Source organism: Sapajus apella, unplaced genomic scaffold, assembly GCF_009761245.1.
Source record: "Sapajus apella isolate SASKATOON/1434 unplaced genomic scaffold, GSC_monkey_1.0 scaffold2, whole genome shotgun sequence".
In the NCBI taxonomy this organism is placed as follows: domain Eukaryota; kingdom Metazoa; phylum Chordata; class Mammalia; order Primates; family Cebidae; genus Sapajus; species Sapajus apella.
In genome coordinates, this window is record NW_022436942.1 from 80,500,428 (window position 1) to 80,526,015 (window position 25,588).

General features: G+C 44.2%; 1 protein-coding gene across 2 annotated transcripts in view; it reads right to left on the reverse strand.

The window, feature by feature from the left end:
* Positions 1-204: 204 nt before the first annotated feature.
* VPS33A (VPS33A core subunit of CORVET and HOPS complexes) overlaps positions 205-25,588 on the reverse strand; it is a 30,987-nt gene continuing 5,603 nt past the window's right edge. The window contains exons 3-13 of one of the 2 annotated variants that reach the window (XM_032242569.1): positions 25,317-25,444; positions 22,595-22,781; positions 20,034-20,150; positions 18,939-19,113; positions 13,283-13,476; positions 11,024-11,150; positions 8,597-8,664; positions 7,145-7,282; positions 4,414-4,551; positions 1,447-1,615; positions 205-1,072 (exon numbers count right to left, since the gene is read on the reverse strand). In XM_032242569.1, the coding sequence (XP_032098460.1) occupies positions 891-1,072; positions 1,447-1,615; positions 4,414-4,551; positions 7,145-7,282; positions 8,597-8,664; positions 11,024-11,150; positions 13,283-13,476; positions 18,939-19,113; positions 20,034-20,150; positions 22,595-22,781; positions 25,317-25,444 (1,623 nt within the window). In that variant the 3' untranslated portion in view covers positions 205-890. The remainder of the gene's footprint in view (positions 1,073-1,446; positions 1,616-4,413; positions 4,552-7,144; positions 7,283-8,596; positions 8,665-11,023; positions 11,151-13,282; positions 13,477-18,938; positions 19,114-20,033; positions 20,151-22,594; positions 22,782-25,316; positions 25,445-25,588) is intronic. The other variant, XM_032242572.1, reaches the window with a different exon arrangement.

The following is a 25,588-nucleotide window of genomic DNA, read 5'->3' on the forward strand; positions in this document are numbered from 1 at the left end:
CTCCCCCAAACCTCTTGCTTTGTAAGAAGGAAGCAAAGCTGCCTTAGTGATCAGTTGAGACAGGAACTGGTGACCCTAAATATAATCTCCCATACTCGCAGGAAAAAGAAATCTCAACTCAGTGATAAAATGATCTCCAGCTCCTAACACTTAATCACTGTCCTAGGCCAGATGTGCCTTGAAGAAATACAGCGCTGGAGATTAGGGATGGACTTCCTCTTTTTATTTCCAGTTTTACCTCCTTAGTCTCAGCTTTAAGAGCTGGCCCCATTTGTGTGGCTGAATGTATATCTACCCCCACCATCCTTAACGTATTTCCAGAGGTCTCTAATGAAGACCCTGAGCTTAGAAACCTCAAAACCAGTGCTTCTTTCACTCAGGCTGATTCTCTTCTATTCTTCTTTCTTCAGAAGATTAGAGGCCAGGCATGGTGGCTCACACCTGTAATCCCAGTATTGTGGGAGGATGAGGCAGGTGGATCACCTGAGGTCAGGAGTTCAGGACCAGCCTAGCCAACATGGTGAAACACCATCTCTACTAAAAATAGAAAAATTAGTCAGGCGTGGTGTCGCATGCCTGCAGTACCAGCTACTCAGGAGGCTGAGGCAGGAGAATCACTTGAACCCAGGAGGCGGAGGTTGCAGTGAGGTGAGATCAGGCCATTGTACTCCAGCCTGGGTGACAGAGCAAAACTCCATCCCCCCACCACAAAAGAAAAGAAATACAAAAGAGAAGGAGAAAGGAGTAAACAGGAGTATAATTTAAGAAGCTGACCCCAGGTTATATTCTGTAACCCCATGTTTCTTCTATGGGGTTTTACTTCCTTTCAGCAACTTCTTCAATGAGGCAGTTTACTCTGCAGTACACTTGTTAGGTCTCTTCTGAACACCCTAGAATGGTTTTTCCATCAGAGCCTCTATCCAACTGGTTCCATTCATTAGTTTAGTGGTGGCAATGACATATTCTGTACCTCCATCTTCCAACTGGGAAAGAAATCGCAGGGCAGCAATTTCAGCAAAGGTTACGCCCCCGAGGAAAAACACCAGAGTGACTCGGTTTTCTCCCGGTTGACCTAAAATGTAAACATTTCAGAATTAAAAAACTATTTATTAGTGGTGCTTCTCTTCCTACCCCTTCAAACATTTTATCATTCATAATAAACAAGAGTCTTCATCCAGACAGTTCATTTGAAACCCAGGAACACTGATTTTAATCTCAATGTGTTTTCTAACTCCTGAGATTCTCAACATAGAGACTGAAAGCTATTACCCCTCAGGGAATAATCTGATCCTAGTGCTTACTATATACAATAGCAACGAACAAAAGAGGTATATTTAATTCTGACTCCTATGTGCTTTACCAAGTATTTTACAAAGCCAACTGTACAATACCTGAAAACCACACTGACAGTACATAATTATCTGTAGATGCTGGACTGGGACTTACGTTTCTTCTGCAGTCCTGTGGGCAGTGGCTGCCTCTCCTCAAAGTGGGGCCCTGGGAGGATGCGGAGGACCTCCTCGATGCTCCGCCAGCCAGGCCGGGAGAGCAGCTGAGCCAGCCGCACGCTGAGTGGGGCATAGCCACTGTACACATAGGATATGTCCGTGGGGTTCTGTGAGATTTAAAGAACAAAAGCCTGTTGATACAGAGTCTTAGAGCTCCCTGACTGTGGCCTTTTGGGTAATCCAAAATTATTTGATTTGGATTTAAAGACAGATATACAGCTGCCACCCCTGCCATGCCCTGTTCTAATCCAGCCCAGCGGGGCTCAATTTTAGCAGCCAGAGCTTCACTTTTGACTCAAATCTCAAAAAGCCACTCAAAGCAGCTCTAGGTACAGATGAAAAACTGTTACTTGGTCTGACATGAAACTTCTTTTTTTTTTGAGACAGAGTCTGGCTCTCTCAACCACGCTGGAGTGCAGTGGTGCAATCTCAGTTCACTGCAACCTTAAACTTGGCCTCCCAAGTTTAAGCAATTCTCCTGCCTCAGCCTCCCAAGTAGCTGGGATCACAGGTGTGCACCACCACTACTGGCTAATTTTTTGTATTTTTAGTAGAGATGGGGTTTCACCATGTTGGCCAGGCTGGTCTTGACCTCAGGTGATCCACCCGCCTTGGCCTCCCAATGTGTTGGGATTACAGGTGCGAGCCACCGTGTCCAGCCAGCAGGAGACTTCTTGTGTGGGTGGAACTTGGCACTCCCTAGCTGAGCAATGATGCGCAATTACGTTTGAACTTAGCTATTCTACTTTTAGGCATTAATCCTACAGAGTTGCTTGCAGAACAAAAGATAATAGACCAAAGTATAAACATATTTACTGCAACACTGCATGTAATAGCAAAGACTGGAAACAACCAGAATTTCTATCAACTGGAATCTGTTAAATAAGGTATGGCCTCAAAACCACTATGTAGCAATTTAGAAAAATTAAAAAGAAGGGGAAGACCACAGAAGACTCTTCAAGATCCTTTTGTTAAGTGGTGGGTGAGACCAGAGACAGAAAGGTCAGGACGGTGAAGACAGCTGAACTAATACGTACATGATATACATTAGGGATCTCTATTTTCCCACTGGGAAAAAAAAATCCAATTTTGCTCCTGACAGAGGAGACTGTCTAGTTACGAGCTTTTGTTGCAAGAGGCAGCCTAATAAAGTCCCTTATGAAAAACCAAAAAAGACTGAAATTTAGAAACATTAGAATAAATAATAAATGTAAAGCAAAGTGCACCCCACTTTGGAGACCAACAGTAAAGAATATGCACTTTGTGTAAAAATGTTTGTATATGCATAGAATCTTTCTGGAAGGATAGATAAAAAGCTGGCCATAGTGGCTGCCTCTGAGGGGAAACTGTGGAAGGAAACTCACTTGACCCTGATGGCCCTGCTTCTGCATAGCCTTTTTAAACTTTGAGACAGGGTCTCATTCTGTTGCCCATGCTGGAGTGCAGCGGTGCAGTCTCGGCTCACTGCAGCATCTACCTCCCAGGCTCAAGTGATCCTCCCACCGTAACCTCCCGAGTACAGTAGCGGGGACTACAGGTACATGCTTCACCATCTGTATTTTTTTTCCAGTTTTTGGAGGATCACTTTTGTATTTTTTGGTAGAGACAGGGTTTCACCATGTTGGCCAGGCTGGTCTCAAACTCCTGACTTCAAGTGATCCTCCTGCCTTGGCCTCCCAAAGTGCTGGGATTACAGGTGTGAGCCACTGTGCCCAGCCATGGCTGGTTTGTTTACGAGTGCTGGACATCTCCCAACTCCTCTCCACCCTTGTCTGCAATGCTCTATGCCCAGAGATGGGCCTGTAGGTCTGACACCAACACTCTCCAATGCCTTCTCTTTGGAGAATGCAAAGCCTCAGAGTGGACTGGAGAGTGGGCGGTAATGTGAGGACAAGGTTGTCATGGCCGGCTTCCTCTGCTGGAGGTCGACCGTACCTTCAGCGAGAGGCCCCTCACCCCTTACCTCATCAGATGGCCCCACTACAGCTCTTCGCTCCAGGTTCCAAGATGAGTTTCTAGAACAGCCCCCTCTCCTTGCCCTTCAGGCCTTGGCTGGCACTGACTCCTCCCTGCACTGCCTCTTACCGGTGTCCACTCTTGCCACACCTTTATTTGGGACAGGGTTTCACTCTGTCGCCCAGGCTGGAGTGCAGTGGTGCAAACATGATTCACTTTAGCTGCCTCCCAGGCTCAGTGGTCCTCCAACCACAGGCTCCCGGTCTAAAGAGTCGTGCCACCATTAGCTTTTTTTTTTTTTTGTAGAGCCAGGGTTTTGCCATGTTGCCCAGGCTGGTCTCAAACTACTGGACTCAAGCAATCTGTATGCTTCAGCCTCCTGATATACTGGGGTTACTGGCATGAGCCACTGCACCTGACCCCATATCTTTTTTTTTTTTTTTTTTTGAGAGAGAGTCTTGCTGTGTTGTCCAGGCTGGATTGCAGTAGAGCAATCTGAGCTCACTGCAGCCTCCACCTCCTGGGTTCAAGCGATTCTCCTGCCTCACCCCCTCAAGTAGCTGTGGTTACAGGCGTGCACCACGACGCCCAGCTAATTTTTGTATGTATAGTAGAGATGGCGTTTCACCATGTTGGCCAGGCTGGTCTCAAACTCCTCAGCTCAAGTCATCTGCCCACCTCAGCCTCCCGAAGTGCTGGGATTATAGGCGTGAGCCACTGTGCCTGGCCCACATCTTTATTAAACTCTCTAGATAAACTCCCCGGTTTAAATGTATTCTCTGTTTCCTACTGGGATTCTGATAGATACCATACATGAATACACTACTTTTTCAAAAACATTAGAACACTGTTTTTAGAAAGCAAGGCAAATGTGTAGGTTCAGAAGTATATGTTGTCATGTGGATGATCTAACCAGTCACTAAGCTGAGATGAGGTAAGTGTGGCATACCTGCTCATTGACATCATCCATCCAGAGGCGTAATGTTTTCCGAATAGTCGGGTAATTGTTTCTGCCCCCCGTCTGTGGTTTCAGCAGGCCAGCCTTCTCCAGGTTATGTAAGGTCAATATGTGCTCATAGCCGTATGTCTGCAAGGGAAGTCATTTGGCCTTGATGTTGGATCAGGAAAAGGATTTCTGCAATTTTCAAAGAAGGGCACTTCCAACAAATCAATTTGGTTTGTACTGCAGGACGTGCTACCGAAGTCCAGCAATGCCAGTGGACGGGCACAGAGGACAGGGTGGAGGGATGAAACCTGCCCTAAAACTGCTTCACCTGCTACTGTTAATTAGCAGTTCCAAAGAGAAATTTAAAATTTTACTTTAAAGTCAGAATTTATGGATCCAACATAAGTGAGCATCAAATAAATAACAGTGTATTTATATACTGAATATAATTAGCTCTAAAAAAGAATAAGGCATATCTATACATCCTAATAAGAAAGCTCTCCAGGACATATTAAAAACAATAGAAAATATTGTGTAGATTAGGATATTATTTCTATTTTTTAAAAGTAGCCAAGGGCCGGGCATGGTGGCTCACACCTGTAATCCAAGCACTTTGGGAGGTCAAGGGGGGTGGATCATGAGGTCAGAAGTTGAAGACCAGCCTGACTAATATGGTGAAACTGCACCTCTACTGAAAATACAAAAATAAGCCAGGCATGGTGGCGTGTGCTTATAGTCCTAGCTACTCAGAAGGCTGAGGCAGGAGAATAGCTTGAACCCTGGAAGTCGAAGTTGCAATGAGACAAGATCATGCCACTGCACTCCAGCCTGGGCAACAGAGTGAGTCTCCAACTCAAAAAAAAAAAAAAAAAGAAAAAAAAGTTGCCAAGGGTCTGGACACAGTAGCTCACGCCTATAATCCCAGCACTGAGGCAGGCAGATCATTTGAAGTCAGGAGTTTAAGACCAGCCTGGCCAACATGGTGAAACCCCCTCTCCTAGATACAAAAATTAGCTGGGCCTGGTGGCAAGTACCTGTAATGCCAGCTACTCAGGAGACTGAGGCAGGGGAATGGCTTGAACCCAAGAGGCAGAGATTACAGTGAGCCAAGATTGTGCCACTGCACTCCAGCCTGGGCAACAGGGTGAGACACTGTCTCAAAAAATAAATAAATTTTAAAAGGTAGCCAACATTTCTGTAATACTTTCGAAGAGCTGGGCCCCGTTCTGGTCTAAGCACTTTCATATATTAACTCAGTCATCCTGGCTCTAACCCCATGATGTGGGTATCATTATTATCTTCATTTTACAGAGATGTTTCAGTAACCTGCCTAAGGTCACACAGTTAGTGAAGAGCAGAGCTGAAGGATCCAGCCAATCTCGCTCTGAAGTCTGTGTATGGAAAGATTCTCTGTCTATAAATGCAAAGAATGGAGTTTGGAAGGAAGCAAACCAGACTGCTGACACTAGTCACATCTGGGGAGGGAAATGCGGGTATGAGCAGGGTACAGGGGATGTTCACATTTTGTTCCGTGTACTTCCGCATTATTTGACTCTTATACAAGAATGTATAACTTGAAAAAAGACAAAAACAAAAAATTAATGAGCACTCGATTTTAATAAAAATGTACTGAACTACACCTGGTAATAGCAAAGAAATACTACCTGAACCATTTTCAAACAAAGGGGAGAATTTTTTAAAATAAGAGTTGGCTCTTCCTTATTACAAAGTAACACAGGCTTACTTTAAGTAAATCTGCTAAGCAACTGTTATCAGAAATTGGCAGAAAGTTCTTTTCCTCCATTGTATAATTGCCAAGTTAAGAACATGGGCGCTACATCCAAATTGCCTGGGTTTTACCACTGGCTGTGCCACTTACCAGCCAGGTAACCTTGGGTGAGTTACCTAAACTAGTCTGCGCCTCAGCTTTTCATCCATAAAACTGGGATGATAACAGTGTCTAACTCACAGGGTGGTTGTGAAGATTTGTTGTTGCTGTTGTTGTTAACTACAGTTAATAAGGTACAATGTTGTAAAGATTAAACAAATGCACATAAAGCTTTTCCAATAGACCCTAGCATAGAGTAGATGTTCAATAAATGTTAGCTATCATTATTTTTTACTTTCTGTTAAAACAGCTTTGTTGCCCAGGCTGGTCTTGGCCTCCAGGATCCTCCTGCCTCAGTCCTACAAAATAGTGGGATTACAGGGGTGAGCCACTGTGCCCAGCCTGTTAGCTATTATCACACAAATATAATAAGCAATGATGGCTTCCAAGACCAATTCCTCTAGGTGTTAAAAAATTTGAAAAACAGTGGTAATAATATACCAAAATGGCAGCTTTGAATTTTTTATTTAAAAAAAAATTTTATTTTTTATTATTTTTTGAGACAGAGTCTCACTGTGTCACCCAGCCTGGAGTGCAGTGGTGTGATCTTGGCACACTGTAACCTCCGCCTCCTGAGTTCAAGCAATTCTTCTGGCTCAGCCTCCCAAACAGCTGGGACTACAGGTGCACACCATCACGCCTAGCTAATCTTTGTATTTTTAGTAGAGACAGGGTTTCACCATGTTGGCCAGGCTGGTCTCAAACCCCTGACCTCAAGTGATCTACCTGCTTCGCCCTCCAAAAGTGCTAGGATTATAGGCGTAAGCCACTGTGCCTGGCCCATGAAGTATTTTTTAAAAAGATGCTGTCCCCCTTGGCAAATTAATAATTTTAAAATATACTTACCTGGAGAATCTCTCTTTTGTAATAATCCAAAACTTTTTGTTTGAGCCCACTATTACACACAGATTGGAGGCAAACTAGTCTTAACACCTTGATCAATGAGTGCTTTTGGGCAATACAATCCTCAATGTAATTGTTGACCTAGAAATAAAGTAGCATACATATACATATATATATATATACACACACACACGTACGTGTACACACACACACACACACAATACCCGGTTTGGGAACTTAAAAGAACTTGATGTTTACTATTATTTTCCCATATATCATATATTATGATATATGGGAAAATCAGTTATTTTTTCACAATCCCTAACCCCTCCCTGAAATAGCTCTCCTAGCCCCAGCCACATACACACCTTGGCTAAGACACACACACACACACACACACACACACACATGCACACACACACAAAAACACCACCCAAGTGATTAGGCCAAGTCACTGGAGCCCAAGACCACTGAGAATACAATTGGTCACTCCAAATGTCTGTCTGGACCCATCTGTCTCTAAGGAAGTGCTTCTGAGAGGCTACCAGGTACCTAGTCCATTTCAATAATATCAACAATTTATCTAGCAAAAAGTGTCAGTAATTGTTTAATGTTAGGAATTTTCATAAAGTTAATTTAAAATTTGTTAACGGCTGGGCGCGGTGGCTCACGCCTGTAATCCTAGCACTTTGGGAGGCTAAGGTGGGTGGATCACCTGAGGTCAGGAGTTCAAGACCAGCCTGGCCATCATGGTGAAACCCCATCTTTAAAAAAAAAAAAATTTGTTAACAGAGTTAGATATTTAAAGGAATTATATAAGAAACTCTCTCAAAAGAGCAAATATCTTAATTTAAAAATATTTGATTTCAGGGGCTTGGTCTCATCTTGCCATGTATGGCAGAAAGAGTCTTGCACAGAATAACGGTAAATATCTGTTACATTATAAAATCTACACTTGCACATTTTGTATTTGTTTTTAAAAATATTTAGGCGGCTGAGCGCAGAGGCTCATGCCTGTAATCCCAGCACTTTGGGAGGCCAAGACGGGCAGATCACCTGAAGTCAGGAGTTTGAGACCATCCTGGCCAAAATGGTAAAACTCCGTCTCTACTAAAAATACAAAAATTTGCTTATACCCATTACTGGAGATAATTAAAAAAACAAAAAAAAACAAACAAAAAAAAAAAAAATTAGCCAGGCGTGGTGGCACATGCCTGTAATCCCAGCCACTCAGGAGGCTGTGGCAAGAGAATCACTTGAACCTGGGAGGCAGAAGTTGCAGTGAGCCGAGATCGTGCCACTGTACTCCAGCCTGGGCAACAGAGTGAGACTCTGTCTCAAAAAAAAAAAAAATGTAGGCAAGGCATGGGAATCAAAGCAGTTGCTTTTCTGACTATGATCTAATGTTTAATAAGCTTTTAATTACTTGTTAAAGAGGTTTTTTTGTCCACATACCTTATCGGTGTCTATTCCAGACATAAACTCCTGTTCCACGGTTAATTTATCAAAGAAGTCTTCAGAAGCTAAAATGAATTAATTAGCAAATTTGCAACTTAGAAATTATATGTTAATTTACTGGAGTGGCATGCTTTTATACACAGAGCATGGTTCAGAAACTAGACAGGTGGCTGGGCATGGTAGCTCAAACCTGTAATCTCAGAACTTTGAGAGGCTGAGGTGGGTGGATCACTTCAGGCCAGGAGTTCAAGACCAGCCTGATCAACATGGCCAAACCCAAACCCTCTCCCTTTTTTTGTTCGTTTTTCTTTCTTTTTTTTTTTTAATAGAGATGGGGTGTCACCATGTTGGCCAGGCTGGTCTCGAACTCCTGACCTCAGGTGATCCACCCATCTCGGCCTCCCAAAGTACCGGAATTACAGGCATGAGCCACCGCGCCCAGCCAGCCAAACCCCATCTCTACCAAAAATATAAAAATTAGCCAGCTGTGGTGGCACACATCTGTAGTCCCAGCTACTCGGGAGGCTGAGGCGAGAACCACTTGAACCTGGGAGGCAGAGGTTACAGTGAGCTAAGATCATGCCACTGCATTCTAGCCTGGGCAACAGAGCAAGACACTGTCTCCAAAAACTAAAAAAAAAAAAAAAAAAAAGAAAGAAAGAAAAGAACCAGACATCATGCAAAAAAAGCAAGCAAGCAATAAGTTCAAGTCATCATCTGAAGAAAATCTTCTAGGAAACATGAAAAACCCTAGGCCTCTGTGCTCCTAAGTTACATTGAGATAGAGTTGACAATGGCCTTCCTTGGTATCCTTAGGATTTCAGTACAGACCCCAGAATGAGCGTCAGTATCAATAAAAGCTAATTCCTCAAGAGCATTTCATTTTCATCATTAGGTTCAACCCAATTTCAACTGGTTTCCACTTCTACTAACAGAAAAACAAAGGACTGATTTTCCAACACTGTGTTTTAGTTAAGATTTGAAGTATACTTCATGAAACAATCTCCTACTCAGCTTTTACAGCCCTGTGTTGTAATGAGCAAACTCATGTCTGCTTTAATAGACATCTTCTGAGCTCTTTCAAAATACTCGACATATACTCTCTGTACCAATTCTGCATAGAGTATTCAAGGAAAGAACAACAGCAACAACAACAAAAAATCACCCTGGGCCAATTAAGTAATACTTCAAAAAGAAAAAAAGCAGCCAGGCGCAGTGTTTCACGCCTGTAATCCCAGCACTTTGGGAGGCTGAGGCAGGCGGATCACCTGGGGTCGGGAATTCAAGATCAACCTGACCAACAAGGTGAAACCCCATCTCGACCAAAAATACAAAATTAGCTGGGCATGGTGGCACATGCCTGTAATCCCAGCTACTTGGGAGGCTGAGGCAGGAGAATCGCTTGAACCCAGGAGGCGGAGGTTGCGGTGAGCTGAGATCGCACCACTGCACTCCAGCCTGGGCAACAAGAGTGAAACTGTCTCAAAATAAAAAAGTAAAAGGAAAAAAGCTATATTAAAAAAATTAACCATCTCAAATTATGATGTCAAACTTAACATTTTTTCTCTTATCTACATTCCAAATATTTTTCATATAAATGATAATGAAAAAAATTGAGTTAACAAATGGAACATTTTTTTTTTTTTTTGAAATGGAGTCTTGCTCACCCAGGCTGGAGTGCAGTGATGTAATCTCAGCTCACTGCAACCTCCACCTCCAGGGTTCAAGTGATTCTCATGTCTCAGACTCCTGAGTAGCTGAGACTACAGGCATGTGCCACCATGCCCAGCTAATTTTTGTATTTTTGGTAGAGATGCGGTTTCACCATGTTGCCCAGGCTGGTCTTGAAATCCTGGACTCAAGTGATCTGCCCACCTTAGCCTCCCAAAATGCTGGGATTACAGGCGTGAGCCATCATGCCCAGCCAACAAATGGAACATTCTTTTTTTGTTTGTTTGTTGTTTTTTTGAGATGAAGTCTCACTCTGTTGACCAGGCTGGAGTGCAGTGGTGTGATCTCAGCTCACTGCAACCTCTGCCTCCGGGGTTCAAGCGATTCTCCTGCCTCAGCCTCCCAGGTAGCTGGGACTATATACACGCATCACCATGCCTGGCTAATTTTTGTATTTTTAGTAGAGACAGGATTTTGCCATGTTGGCCAGGCTGGTCTCAAACTCCTGACCTCAGGTGATCTGCCCACCTCAGCCTCCCAAAGTGCTGGGATTACAGGTGTGAGCCACCGTGCCCAGCCTGGAACATTCTTAACTATTAACATACGTATACTTAGTTAACACAGGGAATAACACATGGTATTAAGACAGAGCTGACTCTCCCAAGGAGGCATCGTGGTGTTGATGACCTAGGTATAAAACGCTGTGTGTGCTAGTATCCCCAGATGGAAACCACCATTACAAAGGATACTCACTAGTGACGTCTTTGATCAATTCTGCAATTGAGGTATGGTTTGCCAGCGAGCCCCTTGCTGCCTGCATGTGTGGCAACTGGGAAACAAACTGCTTGATCTCCCCCACAGTCTTCGCGTTGTGTCTTTCCTGAAAGAAATAAGACAGCAGTGCCTCAGGCAGGGAAGATAGTTTATTTATGCATTTATTTATTTTATTTATGTTTTTGAAAGGGAGTCTTGCTCTGTCACCCAGGCTGGAGTGCAGTGGTGCTATCTTGGCTCACTGGAACCTCTCCCTCCAGGATTCAAGTGATTCTCCTGCCTCAGCCTCCTGAGTAGCTGGGATTACAGGTGCCTGCCACCACGCCCAGCTAATTGTTGTACTTTTAGTAAAGATGGGGTTTTACTGTATTGATCAGGCTGGTCTCAAACTCCTGACCTCAAGCGATCCACCCACCTTGGCCTCCCAAAGTGTTAGGATTACAGGTGTGAGCCACCACGCCTGGCTGATATTTTAAGTGCTCTGTTTTTTGTATTGTTAGAGGATGTTTCATTTATATTAATATGAAAGGCAGAATGGACAACAAATAAATCAGGCCAAACACAGCTCCAACATTATAAAGAAAAACAGAAATGTACATGTCACTGAAATATAGAGCTCATGGTGCCTGTCTCCCAAATTAGCACTTCTTTAGAGAAGCAGATGCCTCAGCGTCTCTCTTCCAGTGTACCAGCTCACACACTGTGTCAGTATTTTGTGGGCATCTGGGTACTGGTGAAAGACGGTATTACATAAATCATACAAATCTCTGAGTAAAAAACCAAGACAAAAAATGATTAGAGGGTACTATAAAGAGGAAAAGTTTCCTGTGTAATAGAAAAAAAACAACACCGTTTTTTCTGTTGAACCTCAGTCTTGTCTTTGGTTTTGAGACAGGGTCTCTCTCTGTCGGCGAGGCTGGAGTGCAATGGCACCCTCACAGCTCACTGCAGCCTCCAACTCCTAGGCTCCCACCTCAGGCTCCCACCTCAGCCTCCCGAGTCGCTGGGATTACAGGCATATGCCACCGTGTCCAGCTAGTTAAAAAAAAAAAAAAAAGAAGAAGAAGAAGTTGTTTTGTAGAGATGGTGTCTTGCTGTGTTGCCCAGGCTGGTCCAGAACTTCTGGGCTCAAGCGATCCTCCTGCCTCAGCCTCTGAAAGTGCTGGGATGACAGGCGGGAGCCACCGCGCCCGGCCTGAACCTTAGTCTTGAGTATGGCCTACGAACAAAGCAAACCAGCTTGGTGATGACATTTTTTGGCAAAATTTAATAACTTAAACCAAAAGTAACTTCAGAAATATGAAAATCGATTAATGAATATAATTCCTAAGAAAGATAAAATCTGGAATTACACCACCGAGTTCCAAGCCAGCCTGGAAAACACAGGGAGACCCCGTCTCTACAAAAAAAAAAACCAAAAACCAAAAAATTTAGCCGGGCATGATGGCATGTTCCTATGGTCCCAGCTACTCGGGAGGCTGAGGTGGGAGGATTGCTTGAGCCTGGGAGGTAGCAGCTGTAGTAGGCTGTGACTGTACCACTGCCTCCATCCTGGGTGACAGAGTGAGACCCTGTCTCAAAAAAAAAATCTGGAACTACATACTCAATGAAAAATTCATTCTCAAAAACTTCCAATTTATGTTTCTAAAGTCTAAATATTCAGAGTTTACCATCTTGTTGAATTCCCATGTTTCACAAAGGAGCCTGGGCAAAAATAAACTAGTGAATCGGCAAGAGGAGGCAGAAAGGTGATAATTAAGCCAATTTAAAAGCCCTGGGTTGCTGGGGATTTCAGTCTCATTATCACTCACCACACGTGCTGGGGTCCCCTGCCACAGTCACACTGGCTAAACTTGAGTTTGCAGCATGAACCACAAGTTCTATTAGAGAGGAACTGTTATTTATAGTACTGATGGCTTCCTTTCAAGCGAGGTAGGAAAGAATTTCAAAGATGATAAAGCAAATGTTGATGATGGAAGTCTGTAAACTGCGAACACTTGTGCCTCCACCTACCCCCCACGCAAAAAGAGCTTTACACCACATGGGTGTGAGAAAGTTTAAAATGAAAGAAAACCTTGGATCTTCCAATACGGAATTTGTAGTCACTGAAGATGAGTGAAGTTGCACCAAAGCCCGGCTTAATGGCTCCATATTTTTGGAGCTTTTATTCATTCCCCTCTGGGATGGGCATCTACCTGAGACCTAGAGTTTCAGAATGACACCCCAAACTTGCCTCACCTCGAATGCTGCAGAGATGATCTTTGCTTTCTTGCTGAGCACAGAGCCCACCGCATTGAAGTTCTTATCTCGGATCTCAGCATAGAGCTCCTCTGCAGAATTCAGCTGCAGCTTCTTTGCTTCTGTGGGGAGGTCCTTACCACCATCGCCCTGTTTCTTAGGTGCAAATTTCTCTGGAGGTAATTTCACATAACCTGAACGGCAATGGAAGGGAATAAGCACCTGTGTGCAATGACTGGAAGAACCAACCACGCGCCCAAGCACAAAACAGTTTCCAGCTCAGGAGACAATGTAAGGGCAACCGACACAAAGCTCTGAGCTTTCGATTTTCCATGATCAAAGTACAGGAAGTAGTGACTCAAATATTGACACCACAGTTCTAATTATCTTTGACGCATTTATGTAAACCACATGCAGCAATGTCCACTTCCTGAACTTATTCAGAGAGTAGGTCACTTTTCCACTCTGAAAGCTTACAAGGATCTCCCTAGTGTCTCTTTCCGTTTTTTCAAATTGTGGATCATGTTCCATTAGTGGATCATGAAATTAAGCTGGTGGGTTGCAAGTAGCATCTTAAAAACAAAAAGAAAACAACAGTACCCAAAATAGCACAGAGCAGAAAATACAAAAGCTGATCACATGACATTAGAGAAGCTAGTGGTGGCTTCAGGTTTTTTTTTAAATAAAGCTTTTGTTTCAGTTTCACATGCACATACATATACATGTATATATGTACTGGGTCACGATGTAAAATATATTACTCACTGATTCTCACTCTATCTCATGATATAAAATATATTTCTCACATATTTCTCCAGAATAGCATGGTATCCACTTCCTCTGCGAAGTAACCTTAATCTCCTTCTCTCCACTCTGCTCCTGCCAAGCCAAGTGAGTCTTTATTTCCCTGGAACACCCCACATGTGCTCATGAACTGCTGATGGCATGGAGCTGATGTAACTCTGCAGTAAAGCAATTTGGCAACACATACCAAGTGCCTTTCACCCCAAAATCCTGCATCAGGGAATCCAGGGAAAGAAAATCATCTGATATATAAAAAAAATCTTACGTAGGCTGGGCATGGTGGCTCACGCCTCTAACCCCAGCACTTTGAGAGGCTAAAGTGGGAGGATCTCTTTATATTTTATTTTATTTTATTTATTTGAGACGAAGTCTTGCTCTGTCACCTTGCCTGGCTAATTTTTATATTTTTAGTAGTGACAGGGTTTCACCATGTTGGCCAGGCTGGTCTTGAACTCCGAACCTCAGGTGATCCGCCCACCTCAGGCTACCAAAGTGCTGGGATTACAGGCATGAGCCACCACACCCAGCCACTTTTTTTTTTTTTTTTTAAATGAGACAGAGTCTTGCTCTGTCACCCAGGCCGGAGTGCAGTGGTGTGATCTCGGCTCACTGCAACCTTGGCCTCCCAGGTTCAAGCGGTTCTTCTGCCTCAGCCTCCTGAGTAGCTGGGATTGTAGGTGCACACCACCACGTCTGGCTAATTTTTGTATTTTTAGTAGAAACGGGTTTTGCCATATTGGCCAGGGTGGTCTCAAACTCCTGACCTCAACTGATCTATCTGCTTCAGCCTCCCAAAGTTCTGCGATCAGAGGTTTGAGCCACCACACCTGGCCTGGGAGGATCTCTTGAACCTAGTTCAAGACCAGCTGGGGAAACATAGGGAGACCCTGTCTCTATAAAAACTTGAAAAGTTAGCTGGGCCTGGTGGAGCATTCCTACAGTCCCAGCTGCTTGGGAGGCCAAGGTGGAAGGACTGCTTGAGCCAAAAAGGTCAAGGCAATAGTGGGATATGATCACGCCACTGTTCTCTAGCCTGGGCGGCAGAATGAGATCCTGTCTCAAAAACAACAACATTGGCTGGGCACGGTGGCTCACACCTGTAATCCCAGCAATTTGGGAGGCTGAGGAGGGTAAACTGCTTGAGTTCAAGAGTTCAAGACCAGTCTGGACGACATGGTGAAAGCCGTCTCTATTAAAAACAAATAAACAAAAAATAAAAACTCCACTTATGTATATAGATGTTTTTATAATGACACACACAGGAAAAAACCTAAAATGCCCAACATTAGAGGAATGACTCTGTCAACTAGGGTTTAAATGTACTGTGGATTTTTTTTTTTTTTTTGGTGAGATGGAGGAGTTTCACTCTTGTTGCCCAGGCTGGAGTGCAATGGCATGATCTCAGCTCACTGCAACCTCTGCCTCCTGGGTTCAAGCAATTCTCCTGCCTCAGTCTCCTAAGTAGCTGAGATTACAGATGCGCACCACCACACCCAGCTAATTTTTGTTTGTATTTAGTAGAGGCAGGGTTTCACCATGTTGGTCAGGGTGGTCTCGAACTCCTGACCTCCGCTGAACTGCCTGCCTTGGCCTCCCAAAGTGCTGGGATTACAAGCGTGAGCCATTGTGCCCAATCTATATTGTGGATTTTAATGAATGCATATACTAGGAAAATGCTCATTAGCTTACCAAATCAAAACTCAGGTTTGAAACTATTTGTACAACCTGATTCCATTTTTCATTCATTAAAATAAACTACACAAGGGGAAAAAAAGACGGTAAGGAAATACGCCACAGAATTAACAGTGGTTTTCCCAAGGTTTGAGGCCATAGGTCCATAGGGTAGGGTTGGAAGATAATAAGGGATCTATGTTTTCTTCTATTTTTCCAACTTTTTTCTTAATCAATGTTTGACTTATATTACAAAAAAACTTGCTACAAGGAGGCTGGGAATTTAAACACACTGTCTTAGAAAACTCCCTCCGACCTACCTCTCACCTGTCCTACACAGCTGTCTCCTGGGCCAACTCCCAGTCCCCTTTCCCCTGCGCCATTCCCCATCCCCAACTGCTGAGCACTCCTTTCATGCCTTCCTGGGTGGCACACACTCTGGGACCACCCCATTTCTCTCATTTCCACCCACGACCCAGCAGAGGGCTCTCCTGAAATGAATTCCTCTGTCAATAAATAGAGTTTTACAAAGTAGTAGAGTAGTAGCCATTTTTTTGACAAATAGCAATAATAATAAGACTTTTTTACAATCTTATAAAAGACCTTAAGGAGGCGTGTGTAGAAACACCTGTTCATGTCTCTCTCTCCATTCCCTCACCCAGGTCATGCATTCCTTCATTCTTGTGGTAAATTGCACATTATACAAAAATTACCACTTTGTTTTACAATGAATGATCCAGTAGCATTTAGTACATATACAACATGGTAGGACCACAGCCAGTCTCTAGTTCCAGAGTTTTTTTAACCCAAAGGGAAGCCCTATAGCCAGTAAGTAGTCACTCCCCATCTCCTTCCTGCAGTCCTGGCAACCATGGGTCTGTTTTCCCTCTGAATTTTAGGCCTATCTTTTTTTTAAATATTTTTTCAATTTTTCACCTTGTTTTTTTTTTTTTTTTTTTTTTTTTTTTTTTTTTTTTGAGACAGAGTCTCACTCTGTCGCCCAGGCTGGAGTGTAGTGGCATGATCTTGGCTCACTGTAACTTCTGCCTCCTGAGTTCAAGTGATTCTCATGCTTCACCCTCCTGAGTAGCTGGTACTCCAGGTATGTGCCATGAAATCCAGCTACGTGTCTGTGTGTGTGTGTGTGTCTGCCTCAAACTCCTGACCTCAAGTGATCTGCCTGCCTTGGCCTCCCAAAGTGCTAGGGTTACAGGCGTGAGCCACCGTGGCCAGCCCCATCTTCCTTACACATGCCTCCCCTTGGGCCTTTCCTTGGACTCCTGTGACTTCATTCAGGATGGCAATAGAGGCCGGGGACTATGCAGATGAGGGAAGAAGGCAGGCTGAGACAGGTGTGGGGTCTGCGGTGAGGCAGGGAGCTCTGGATACTGGGTCTCAGCCACCCACCCAGTGGGAGCATGGCCTCTTGCCAGTGCTTCCAGTATTTTTCAAGTTATGGCAAAATTCAGGATTATTACTTAAAATGTAACACATTAAAGCTGACAGAAAGTATCATGTGGGCCAAGACCAACCAAACCAAAATGCTTGTGACTCTCACCAAACAACCCACCAAGCCCAAGCTCTGGCCAGCCACCCAAGTCTTCCATCGAGTGGCCTCAACCTTCTATACCAGCCGTTTCTCTACAATATTTCCCCAGTCGTGCGCTCCGCTCAAGCACGCTGCTTGGCTCATCCTGACTTTTTGTGTGACGCCGCCTGCCCCCGCCCCAGGACCCCCGTCTGAACTCTCTGCTTCCTTCCAAACCCAGCACAAACGCCTCTGCTCCCACAGCCTTCCTCAGCTACTGCCGGCCGCACGGATGTGTGCATCCCATACGCCAGTGCCCTCTGTGGGAGACCCGTTGCCTCGGCTCACAAGGGACAAAGACAGGCCTGGGCACTAAACTGCTGCCAACTCTTGTGTCACTGACAACCGCAGTTTGCTCAGAGGTCACTGAATCCCAGTGTCTGAAAGTCAAAGTCAGTACTTTTGTTGTTTCAAGGTAAAGCAATCAGCTTTCTGGAAACCGACCCTTTGGAGGCATGATCTGATTAGTCCGCCTCCAGTTATTTCCCTTTCTTATGATATTCTCAGTTATTTTTTTATGTATTATAAATATAGTTTGGAACACAAATACATACACATACAAACATATAATAATTTCTAATTGAAATAAGCATGACTATGCAGCTTTTTATGTTCTACAATTATTATTTTGATGTTTCCATAATTTGCTGTTTTTTGAGACAAAGTGTCGCTCTGTCGCCCAGGCTGTAGGACAGTGGTGCTATCTCGGCTTATTGCAACCTCTGCCTCCAGGTTCAAGCAATTCTCCCACCTCAGCCTCCCAAGTAGCTGGGATTACAGGCACACACCACCATGCCCAGCTAATTTTTTGTATTTTTAGTAGCGACGGGTCTCACCATGTTGGCCAGGCTGGTCTCAAATTACTGACCTCAAGTAATCCACCTGCCTTGGCCACCCAAAGTGCTGGGATTACAGGTGTAAGCCACCATGCCCTGCTGGTTCCATAATATTTAATAACGTACTCCACCACTGAGATTGTTTGGGAAATTCTGGTAAGAAATGGAAATTGAAAATTTTTTTTTTTTTGAGGTGGAGTCTCACTCTGTTGCCCAGGCTGGAGTGCAGTGGTGCCATCTCGGCTCACCACAACCTCCGCCTCCAGGGTTCAAGCGATTCTCCTGCCTCAGCCTCCCAAGTAACTGGGACTACAGGTACACGCCACCATGCCTGGCTAATTTTTATTATTTTTCATAAAGACGGGGTTTCGCTATGTTGACCAGCTGGTCTCAAACTCCCAACCTCATGATCTGCCTACCTTGGCCTCCCAAAGTGCTGGGATTACAGGCGTGTGCCACCACGCCCAGTCTGGAAATTGAAATTTTTATGCAAATCTCACTGATCCCCTTTTTTGGGATGATTCCTCAAAGGATGTTCTTAGGCTTTGGGTTTTCTTGAGCCAAGGGTTAGAAAAGTTTTATATGTTGCCAAATGGTTTACAATAAGGTCTGTATTAATCTACATACACTTTGAAATCATCATTAAAATTGGATCTCTGACTTCAAATACGCTTAAGTGTCCAATATACACAGTAGCCTCCACAAAAGATATTCTTCTCATATTACCTATTAGTGGAAACAGACATCACGTACTTACTGTTCTGAATGCCATAAATTTCATCAATGAGTCCTTCATATGTCAGCTGAGTGGCAAGGGGCGTTAATAAATCCACATTCCGATCAAGCAACAAGAGATTATCAAAAACAGGAAATATTGAATTCTGGCTTCCTGTAAACTCTCTCTTCATCCTGATCATCATATTGGCCACTTGCTGGAAACAAAACATTGGATGAGGTGGGGCCTCCTGGGAGCCAGCAGATTATAAAATTCGTCCAAAACCAGAAAGACAATCAAAAAAGTAAAAATGGAGAAAACTGTGGAAGAGTGCACTGCTAAGAAATAAGCAGCTCTAGAAAAGCTGGCACCCATCCCGACACTGGCGCCAAGGGAGCTGCCATTTGCCAATGAGGCATAAAATCAGGTCAGTCTGTTCTTGGGATTTGCAGTAGTTATGTTCTATGAAGTCACTGTAAACACTAAATTAGCGAAGATGGGACCACAGTTCCTGGGGGAAATGCAGAGTTAGGTTCCTGTGAGCCTCTGGTCTCAACGTTTTTGTCAAATGATCAACACAGAACCCAGTTTTCTATGTGTTTCTGCTTAAAGGTGCCTGACTTAACATCATTGTTATGATTCACCTTGAACTCACAGTCCCAGCTCTGTGGCTTGTGCCTGAACAAAGCGTCTCTGACACATGTAATGTCTCTGCCAGGCACATCACAGCCTTCTTGTGCTCAGGACACCAGACTGCACCTCAGCCCTACGACTGGGGGCCATTTTAAACAGTGAAATCACCAAAAAATGTACAAATGTGTGAAAAACATGACAGTGAGGCTGTGAAAAGGACACTTGCTGGCAGTCTGAGAGCTGAAATGGGAAAGTGGAGTGTCACCCAGCCTCAGATGGGAACATGCGCAGTTGGTTACTCAAACTCACCACTGTGCCCACTCATAAAGCACCCGGAATACTGACGTGGAGGGTTATAAGTGCATTTTAATGGGGAGGCAAATTCACGAGTATTCATAAATAATTAGGATCAACTGAATTTGTGTGTAAGGAGATTCCCGTTCCTGCTCCCTTTTGGGGTGTGAAGGGCCCCTCCTTTGCCACCAGAAAGCAGCCAGATCTCACCCGAGCGCATTCTCCTTTCCCGAAGATCTGGGGGATCGTTCCGTACAGAGCTTGGAGGGTCATCAGCCCCTTGGCTGCGTGGTACAGGCTCGTCTGGTCGCCCTCCAGGTAGCACTCCTGTGAGGGGAAATGCCAATTACTGCCAGGCCACAGGGGCCTCCTAGGGGCCCCTCTCTGTTCCTGGGGCTGGGGTACAGCAACAGATAATAAAATCATTTCCGGTTATTTCACCCTGTGCCAGGAAAGCTGGGGACTCAAGTTCATTTTCCAAATTGCTGCCTGCCAGTCTAGGCCCTAAGGCTGGCAGCCCCAAGGGTGGGTACAGCCGTGGAAGCACCTTTCCTGGGCAGAGCTGCGGCTTCTGGAAGAAAACTGTTCACCCGGCATGCCAGCTCTTCTGAATCAGCTCTTGAATAAAAGACTGTAGAACACAGAATTACACTGAGACATGGGGGTCCTATTCACTGGTGAGTTTAAACTCTGGCAGGACATGCTGGGAGAGCCACATGCTAATGCCCAGAAATGCAAAAGGCCACAGGACAGATACTGCATTGTTGTTACAAAGGATAAGGCAGATTTTCACGACAAGTGACAAGCGAAAGCCACAATCTCTTGAGAAATGAAAAGAACAAGTTGAACAACCTGGAATATAATCTCAGTTCATAAAATATATATATTTTTGCATTGAAAAAAGGACCTCCAAAATACACACAAAACCACCTGGGAAGACTGGGTGTACTGGCTCATGGCTGTAATCCCAGCGCTTTGGGAGGCTGAGGCAGGTGGATCACCTGAGGTCAGGAGTTCGAGACCAGCTGGACCAACGTGGCGAAACCCGATCTCTACTAAAAATACAAACACTAGCCAGGCTTGGTGGCGTGTGCCTGTAATCCCAGCTACGCAGGAGGCTGAGGTGGGAGAACCACTGGAGCCCGGGAGGCAGTCTGCAGTGCGCCGAGACTGAGATTGCGCCACTGCACTCCAGGCTGGGTGACAAAGTGATAATCCAAAAAAAGACAGAACAACAAGGGTGTTCATGTGGATGTGCCACTGGACCCCTCACACGCTGCTGCTGGCAGTACACACGGTACAGCTTCAGCGCAGGAGTTTGGCAGCTCCTCAAAATGTTCAATGTAGAGTTGCCATATGAGTCAGCAATTCTACTCCTAGGTATAGCCACAATAAATGAAAATATACGTCTACAAAAAAACTTTTCTCAAAAATATCATGACAGCCAAACAGTGGAAACAACCCATCAGGTGTCCATCAACTGATGAATGATATCATGACAATGCAATGCTATTCAGCAACAAAAAGGAATGACGCCCTGACACAGGCTACAACCTGGATGAACCCTGAAAACATGACACGAAGTGAAGATGCCACACACGAAGGACCACATACGTATTCTATGATTTCATTTCCAATAAATCTCCAGAATAAGTTCAAAACCAGCCTGGGTAACAGAGTGAGATGCTGTCTCTCCAAAAAATAAAAATTGAAATAAAAGAAATTTAAAAAAAATTAGCCAGGTGTGGTGGCACATGCCTGTAGTTTCAGCTAATCAAAAGGCTGAGGCTAGTGGATCGCTCAAGCCTAGAGGTCAAGGCTGCAGTGAGGTATGATCACATCACTGCACTCCAGCCTGGGCAAAAGAGTGAGACTCTGTTTCAAAAAAAAGAAAAAGGAAACTGCAGAATAGGCAAATTCATACAGACTGAACTAGACTAGTACCTGCCAGAGGCTGGGGGAAGGAAGGATAGGGATGGACTACTACCGGGCATGGACTTCTTTTTGGGGTAGTTAAAATATGCCACACTTAGACCGTGGTGATAGCTGCACAGCTTTGTGAATACACTAAAAACCATGTATTCTCACCATCAAGGAGACAATTTCATGGTATTGTGAGTTTTTTTTTTTTTTTTTTTCCTTTTTGAGATAGTCTTCCTCTGTCACCCAAGCTGGAGTGCAGTGCCACAATCTTGGCTCACTGCAACCTCTGCCTCCTGGGTTCAAGTGATTCTCCTGCCTCAGCCTCCTGAGTGGCTGGGATTATAAGCACCCACCACTATACCCGGCTAATCTTTGTATTTTTAGTAGAGACGGGGTTTCGCCATGTGGCCCAGGCTGGTCTCAAACTCCTGACCTCAGGTGATCCACTCGCCTCAGCCTCCTAAAGTGCTGGGATTATAGGCGTGAGCCAATGCGCCCAGCCAGTACTGTGAGTTATAATAAAGCTATTATTTAAAAATTTAACTACTTTTAATGGGAAATGTCTACATGATAAAAGACACTATAAACAAAGATAAAAGACAAGTCCGACTGGGAAGATACTTGCAGCTTTTATAACCCATAATGATCAACATCCAGAATATACAAAGAATGACCCAAAAAGAAAAAAAGGGCAAAGAAAATGAACAATTTGCTGAAGAGAAAATCTTAAACATCAATAAACATATAAAATGGAACAGTAATTACAAATTAAAACAATACTGTGATACTTTCACACTCATAAACTGGGCAAAAACTAATGCCTGATGCTAAGGAAATGTCAAACTTACTTTGAATGCACATTCTGACTCCATGGATAAGAGATCCCCATCGAATGGAATGAGATCTAAGCTGTACTCCTCCCTATGAATAAAGGATCCCAAGACACCCAGATCCTTCAACCGCTGTTCGCACAATAGGCTACGGCGTGGCACAAACAGAATGTGGAAATCTCTCGCTGGGCCTCGTCTATCTTCACTGCAAAGGAAGCAACATTGGTTAGCTTATGAGCTCCTAAGAGTCATGGACCATTTTGCTTTGTTTATCCTTACTGCCTGGCACATACTAGGCACTATAAAGCTGGCTAGATAAATCATATAAATAATGACTCTCAGGTTGGGCGCAGTGGCTCACACCTGTAATCCCAGCACTTTGGGAGAACAAGGTGGGCAGATCACTTGAGGTCAGGAGTTCGAGACCAGTCTGGCCAAATGTGGTAAAATCCCATCTCTACTAAAAAATGCAAAAAAGTAGGCGGGTGTGGTTGCGGGCACCTGTAATCTCAGCTACTCGGGAGGTTGAGGCAGGAGAATTGCTTGAATCTGGGAGGTGGAGGTTGTGGTGAGCTGAGACCGTGCCACTGCACTCCAGCCTGGGCAAGAGATCAAGACTCCATCTCAAAGATAAATAAATAAATAAAATGTACAAAAATTAGCCGGGTGTGGTGTTGTGTGTGTGCCTGCAATCCCAGCTACTCGGGAGGCTAAGGCAGGGGAATCACTTGAACACACGAGGCAGAGGTTGCAGTGAGCAGAGATCCCACCACTGTACTCCACCCTGAGCAACAGAGTTAGCCTGTGTCTCAAAAAAATAACCAAAAGCTGACTCTCAGGCCCAAATTGTTACAGCCGCACCCACTCTCTCTTTCTTCCCCGACAGAAAAGCAGCATTGAGTTTTGGCTAGTACTTTTTTAGTATTCTCTTCAACTATCTACAGGGCATTAAAGCTCTGAAGGTTACCGAAATAGGTATTTGTGCCTCACTAAGAACAAATGGTTCTTCAACCAAAAGAGTCTTCAGCCACAAAGAGTCTTAAATTAAAATGAAAGATCACTCTTGACTCCCACCCCTACTCTCATTGACAGTGGACTTCCAAAAATAGCCCTTATGCTTTTAAGATTTTAGGGGCTGCATCAATCGATTGTACCACAGAGTGCAGACTGGGCTGGGAGCACTTCCTCTATACACTGGATGCTGTATTAAATTTTAATCAGCTCTTTTTTTTTGCTTATGAAATTCAAGTACATGCAGTATATTTAAAAATAACTGCTGGAGGCTTATTTTTTTAAAACAGGGTCGTTTTTACTGACACATGTTTAAACTTCTGGCTATCCTTAAAGAATGGGGTTAGAAGACGATCCTTCTCTCAAACTGCTGAGAACGACTTCCCCAGTTTCCCAGCCTCTCTTTTACATATTTAATTTTGGGGGGTTACATAGCAGGTGTATACATTTATGGGGTCCATGAGATTTTTTTTTTTTTTTTTTATTAAGATGGGGTTTCACCATGTTGGCCAGGCTGGTCTCAAACTCCTGATCTCAGGTGATCCGCCCACCTTGGCCTCCCAAAGTGCTGGGATTACAGGCTTGAGCCACCACGCCCAGCCTATGAGATGTTATGATATAGGCAGGCAACGTGAAATAAGCGCATCATGGAGAATGCGGGGGGGCACATCCTCTCAAGCACTTACTGAGTTACAAACAATCCAATTACACTTTTTTTTTTTTTTGAGATGGAGTCTCTCTCTGTCGCCCAGGCTGGAGTGCAGTAGCAGGATCTTGGCTCACTGCAACCTCGGCCTCTCAGGTTCAAAAGATTCTTGTGCCTCAGCCTCACAAGTAGCTGGGATTACAGGCACGTGACACCACACCCGGCTAATTTTTGTATTTTTAGTACAGATAGGGTTTCACTACTTTGGCCAGGCTGGTCTCGAACTCCTGACCTCAAGTGATCCACCCACCTTGGCCTCCCAAAATGCTGGGATTACAGGTGTGAGCCACCATGCCCAGCCTCACTCTTTATGTTTAAAACTATGCAATTAAGGCCAGGGCTGATGTCTCATACTTGTAATCTCAGCATTTTGGGAGGCCAAGGTGGGCAGATCACCTGAGGTCAGGTGTTCGAGACCAGCCTGGCTAACATGGTGAAACCCCATTTCTACTAAAAATGCAAAAAATTAGCCACGCATGGTAGTGCACACCTGTAATCCCAGCTACTCAGGAGGCTGAGGCAGGAGAATGGCTTGAACCCGGGGGTGGGGGGATGGAGGTTGCAGTGAACTGAGATCGAGCCATTGCACTCTAACATGGGAAACAAGAGCAAAACTCCATCTCAAAAAAAAAAAAAAGGCTTACGCCTGTAATCCCAGCACTTTGGGAGGCCGAGGAGGGTGGATCATGAGGTCAGGAGTTCAAGACCAGCCTGACCAACATGGTGAAACCCTGTCTCTACTAAAAATACAAAAAAAAACCTATTAAGTTACTATTAACTATAGTCCTCCTGTTGTGCTGTCAAATAGTAGGTCTGATTCATTCTATTTTTTTTGTACCCATTAACCATCTCCACCTTCCCCCAGCCCTCATCTTCTCTTTTATATTCTTCCATGCCTATCTCAGTTTTCCAAAAGACCGCCTTGCACTGGCAAGAGTGAGGGTCTTCCATAAGAAGGAGCTCATACATTAAAAACATGATAGGGACCAAATTCTTTTAGATCAAACACAAACTCTGAGATACCTGAGCACGTTTTCAGCAATTATATCCATCAACTCTAGCCTGGGTCTGACAAAAAAAATAACATTCTTGACATCAGCTGCCGGCAAACGACTTCCTTTAAGTGTGAACATTTTTTCCACTTCATGTTCCTAGGCAAACACATACACAAAAGGTTAACAAAAAGTCTGAAATTTACCTATCATTTTCAGACTCAGAAATCATAAACACTCTCAGTCAAGTGTACATTAATATTTTAATATTGAAATTTAGATTCCCTCAAAGCCAAATATATA